The sequence below is a fragment of the Lactuca saligna genome, chromosome 2 (genome assembly GCF_052625555.1).
Source record: "Lactuca saligna cultivar CGN05327 chromosome 2, ASM5262555v1, whole genome shotgun sequence".
Classification (NCBI taxonomy): domain Eukaryota; kingdom Viridiplantae; phylum Streptophyta; class Magnoliopsida; order Asterales; family Asteraceae; genus Lactuca; species Lactuca saligna.
In genome coordinates, this window is record NC_136418.1 from 189,959,601 (window position 1) to 189,964,886 (window position 5,286).

General features: G+C 34.8%; 1 protein-coding gene across 1 annotated transcript; it reads right to left on the reverse strand.

Annotated features, from left to right (window-relative positions):
• Positions 1–284: 284 nt before the first annotated feature.
• On the reverse strand, positions 285–2,036 carry LOC145030525 (uncharacterized). The gene is made up of 3 exons (XM_078978879.1): positions 1,700–2,036; positions 643–719; positions 285–551 (listed from the first exon to the last, which is right to left on the reverse strand). Exons 1-3 carry the CDS (start codon positions 2,034–2,036, stop codon positions 462–464), a joined length of 504 nt encoding a protein of 167 aa, XP_078835005.1. The 3' UTR covers positions 285–461.
• Positions 2,037–5,286: the final 3,250 nt, after the last annotated feature.

The window sequence follows — 5,286 nt, forward strand, 5'->3', positions numbered from 1 at the left end:
ACCAATTATTAATCATTAATAAAAAAGTTTTTTGGATGGTATCAATTAAATTAGGGTGGTTTCAAATGTATAAAAATAAAAGAAAAATATTTGTTTTAAAGGATATATAGATATAAATAGACATAGCTATAGATATAAATATAGATGTATAGATGGATATAGATATAGATAAATATAAATATAAATATAGATAAATAAATATATATATATATATATATATATATATATATATATATATATATATATATATATATATTTGTATATATAAATATAGATGATAAAGCTAAGAATAAATATATGTGGTGGGCTTATGAATTCTAGTTTTAAATAAGCACAGAACGTAACCAACGTACACTTGTCTACATCAATAACAAAACACCAAGAATTTCCCCAACCTTAAAACCATGAAATCAACTGAACATAAGAATTTATGAAAAGACGATCCATTAATTTGACTTGATTTACATGGAGGATGCGGAGGTTGTCATGACAAATTTTTGGCCTTCTCCCTCATCTTGCTTGTTTTTCGTATTCTCAATCTGTGGAACAACCTTTTTTTTTTGTTTCATGTCAATATTCCGTAGTCATTCATATATTAATTAAATATAAGATACAAGAAAGAAAGAATAAAAATAGAAAAACCTGATCATCTCGACTTTCAGGATGGATTTGTAATCTTGTGATTCTTGGACCGCTTCTTAATCTTGAATCCAAAATATCTGATTAAATTAAACCAAAATAATCCTTCCAATAAATGAAGGAAGATAATTGTTTTGAAACATACTTTTATATATTATATATTATATATTATATATTATGTTATATTTATAGCTATAAGCACCGCTGAGAAATCAAATATTCTTATCATTATTATAAATTGTTATTTTTAAATAAAAATATATAATAAAATTTTTTTTTGGACAGCCCACTTTGCCCCTTCTATGCCCCAGTTGGTTATAAGATAGCAGCAGATAATAGAAGCACGAGGCGTCTCATATTGAAATAAATGAAAATGAAAAGCTGTGGTGAATAAAGAACGATAAAAGGAATACATTGCATAAACAAATGGAACTTTCCATAGAAATATCTTCTATAAGAAGACATATGCTTTAAGTAGTCAAATTAAACTCAATTATCGTGTGACCACCACTCAATAATACCACCCCAACTCTTAAAAATAATACCTTTCTACATTAATTATTTGATTAATTGTGTTTCAATTGAATATTTATATAAAAAAGCAACCATATCCTTTTAATGTTTTATGAGTTGATGGACATTCATAAAACTAAATGGCAGTTAACCTATATATGATTTTGATGTATGTATTAGACCTTTTTATAAACTCTTGGTATTACAACACAAGAAATTTAATTAAAAAAAAACAAGAAAAAACGTTAGTGGAAATACTTTTACCATAAATTATGTGATTTATTAATTTGATAAGATAAATTTGGTCCATTTAAATGCGGCTTTGTCAGACATAAATTTCCATATATAGGCTAACATAGTCATAAATATACTTTTCAGAGGATTAGGTTAGGATAATCGTTGATACAGCAACTAATTGTCTCTTTGTGATTTATCTGAATGAATATTGTCCATAGAAATAAAAACAAATTAAGATCTATATTACCATACGAAAAAAAATCAACCAATGACCTAATTAGAGAAAACTGTCTCATCATATACGTTATACCTGATGTTGAATGTCGTCGTCTTCTTCTCTTCGTGCTACTAGCTTTCGAGTCTAGGGTCGATTCGTAATCATCCGGCAAGCATCTATCCATACGACGAAATTGATCGTTGTTTCCGAGCATTGTCTGAACAAACGAAGCCTCGACGGAGTTTAAGAAATGAAGGTGTCTCTCATTCGTCCATCGGTAGTCGGCGACTTCTTTAGCGTCCATCTGATTAGGGTGGTTCCGGCGTCGTGTTGCAGGAAAATTACGCCTCCGTGAAACGAATCTCTCTTTCTCCAAATCGCAATTTTCTGTTCCGGTGGAGGGTTTTATAGAGGAAGGGTATTGTTGCATTATTCCTAAAATATAAAGAACGCGGATTAACGCGAGTGAATAGCACTCGCTTCTAATATTCGACACGTGTTAAAAGTCACCGACTGAAGAAAGCGAGTACATTACAATGCTGTACTCCAGCATTGATGAAAGAGAAATGTTTTAGAGGAGGATGGAAAAATATCTGGGGATAATGTAATTTATTTCGAAACTGATATTTTAAAAGTTAAAAGCAGATTTTTTTAAACGTAAAGATTCCTGATATAGTAATAAAAGCCTAAAAGTGGAAAAACAATTCTATATTTCTTTGTCTAAACAAATTTTTATTCCTAATTTGGTTTAAAAGTTATGGAAACAAATGATAACCGAAAACAAAATTACAATGATATTGTTATATAATCACATCAATTTTGTTAGGGTTAATAACCAACATATGACAGACACATAGACGGATAAAAACTCGTTATTAGTTTGTGCATTTGAAATAATACATCTCTAAGCACTATTGTGTTGAAAACAGAAAATAGTCACAGTAGCGTAAAATCTCTTATGTCACCGTTTGGAGCTTTCTTCGATGTTGGTGATTGTTCCAAATAAATCTCCTCATTGAAATAGTCATTTAGAAATGTTGTCTTCATGTTTATTTGATGTCTGTACAATCTTCTCAATGATAAGATTTATATAAGAGTTCTAATATAACATATCTTAGAACCCGAAGTATAGGTGTCGAAGTAGTTGATGTTGGTGATTTTAGTGACATAATATCATTTTATGTAACTGGAACTAACATGTGAACTAATGGACTTCTTAATCTGTACTATAATATATGTACGGGTTGGTGCGGAGTGCACACATGTATAAGATCGAATTAGAAGCCGGTTCGACGAATAGTCGGGGGTCCAGGGGTAGGGCCCCTGGGTCCGGGGTTTCCAAAAAGGGCAGCGCCCCTTTGGCGGGGTCTAGGGGCAGAGCCCCTAGCGGGGTCCAAGGGGCAGAGCCCCTGGCTAGTAACCCTAAATCATTATTAAATTCGGATTATTCTAACTTGCTTCCAAAGCAACTAATGACGACCCAACCCTAATGTCAATTAATATAATAACGGTTCTTCCATCTCAGAAGAGGGTCACGAAATTTAGCTCTCATTTTCGCCAAACTTTCACAATATTTTTCTAGCACATTGGCTTATGATTTCTTTACCTCGAATCGTAAGTGTCCACTTGGATTATCCTAGGCTGAATTTCTTACGACTCAGACATAGGGTTGAAATATCAGTTCAAAAAGTGCTCTCACAATCCAAGTTGGTATCCAAATCTCCACCATAAACCCTAATATTTCTTACAATCGATACCTTCTCAATGTATGTATCCTTTAGAAACTAATCTTGCTTTATATATAAATAATGATCCATCTAGATAATAATTTTATTTTAAAAATATATTTAGATCATTTGGTTCTTCTTTAGGTAGATCTACGAACTTCCAAGTTTCACTACCCATAATCGAGTTTATTTTGTCATTGATAGTGTAACGTCCCAAAAATAATGACATAAAATTTTCGTTTTTAGACTTAATAAATCATTAATACATATCATTTCCATAAACCAAGGTAGTCAAGATTTAGCAAAACATCATTAAATCAGAGTAAATCATAGAATGCGAAAACATGTGGTGTGTGTCCTACAATCATCTCGAGCTCTTCAATTTAAAAACTGAAGCACCTGATTCATAAACTGAAGATCGTACGCACAAAGCTTACTGAGTTCCCCAAAATACCACATATCATACATAACTAAGCACATAATGGGCTCTGCCTGTCATCGGGCCCCGCCAGGCATCGATCTTCGATCGATATAAAGATCTTTCAATCATCAGGCCCCGCCTGGCATCGGGCCCCATCCCATATAAACATATAAAGAAATGAACACACAACACATGCCATGATCACAAACATAAATAGCATACATACTAGCCTTCGGGGCCCTCCAGGCATTAGGTCGTACCCGGTAATCATATTAAAACCCATACAAATAACTAGCATACAATATACTCATTAAACCCCGCCTGGCATCGGGCCCCGCCTGGTATAATCATAAAACACATAACACATGCATGAGTTACGCAGACAACAAGAACGCTAAGCATAACACATCGTGGGCCAACATTGGTGCCTTCGAACCGCTAAATACAGTGAGGAAACTTACCTCGCACTGCCGAGTCACATAGAAAATCCATGGATGCTAGCTGACAGATCCCGAACTATCAATACCAAAACACCACCCAATTAACAATTAGGCCCCAATCCATATCCATAAGTCCATGCTCGGGATAAAAAGATCATTTTACCCCTAACCTAGCTTGGTCCAAGACTAAGTCCCGAACTCACAATCTGAAAAGGCCCAAAAGCCAAATAATCAATCAAGTTCTATTTATGGCCCAATTTTCCAAATTGGGCCCAAACCGCTTCACAGGCCTTACCCTAAAGCCCAATAATTTTCCTAGTCCAAACCCTTAGCCCAAAAGCTTGACTATAGCTGGCCCAATAAGGCCAAAAGCAACAAAGTCCAAAGATATGACCCAACCGAGGTTGAAAAGTTATGAAGCCCAACAGGCTGAGCACGCGGGGCATACTCAATTGTACGCTAAGCCTACACACAACTTGGGTTGTACGCCATTCGTACGGACTTGTACTCCCAACGTACTCCACCATTAAGCCAGAATTAACCTTAATCTCCTAATGCTTAAGATCAGAAGCCCAAACCATATATCCAAGTCTAAACAAGTGTCTAGAACCATAATGCACTGACTTGGTGACTATGCATGCCCCAAAAGAACCCAAATTCAAAATATAACACCCTACTTTCATCAAATGGACATAAAATCTTGCATGGATGAATCTATACCTTAAAGGTAACAACTTTATGCACTAGAACCTCAGAAACACCAAGAGTGGCAACTCATAACTCCTGGAGTGGTGCCAAACCAGGAGATCTCATTAATAGGGCCAAAGAGGAACCAAACTCATACAAAATATATCAAAGCCAATAATGAACAAGTTCATAGATTTTAAAGTCAAACAATATGGAGATGAAGTAGAGAATCAGGATCCATAAGCTCTTCCATGATCCACAACCTTGCACCAAACTCCATCTTCTTGAAAATGACCCAAAATCACGAAGATGCACATAATGAGCTCAAAAACACCACCATGGAGGCTAAGGAACGATTTCTAGGGTTGTGGGGACTTGGAGGCTAGTAAAGAGGCCATCCCTAAA

Coding starts and splice junctions, on each gene's coding strand:
- LOC145030525 (XM_078978879.1), bottom strand. CDS start 2,036: ATGCAACAATACCCTTCCTCTATAAAACCCTCCACCGGAACAGAAAAT. Junction 720..1,699: donor ACGACGACATTCAACATCAG/GTATAACGTATA, acceptor TAATTTAATCAG/ATATTTTGGATTCAAGATTA. Junction 552..642: donor CTGAAAGTCGAGATGATCAG/GTTTTTCTATTT, acceptor CAAAAAAAAAAG/GTTGTTCCACAGATTGAGAA.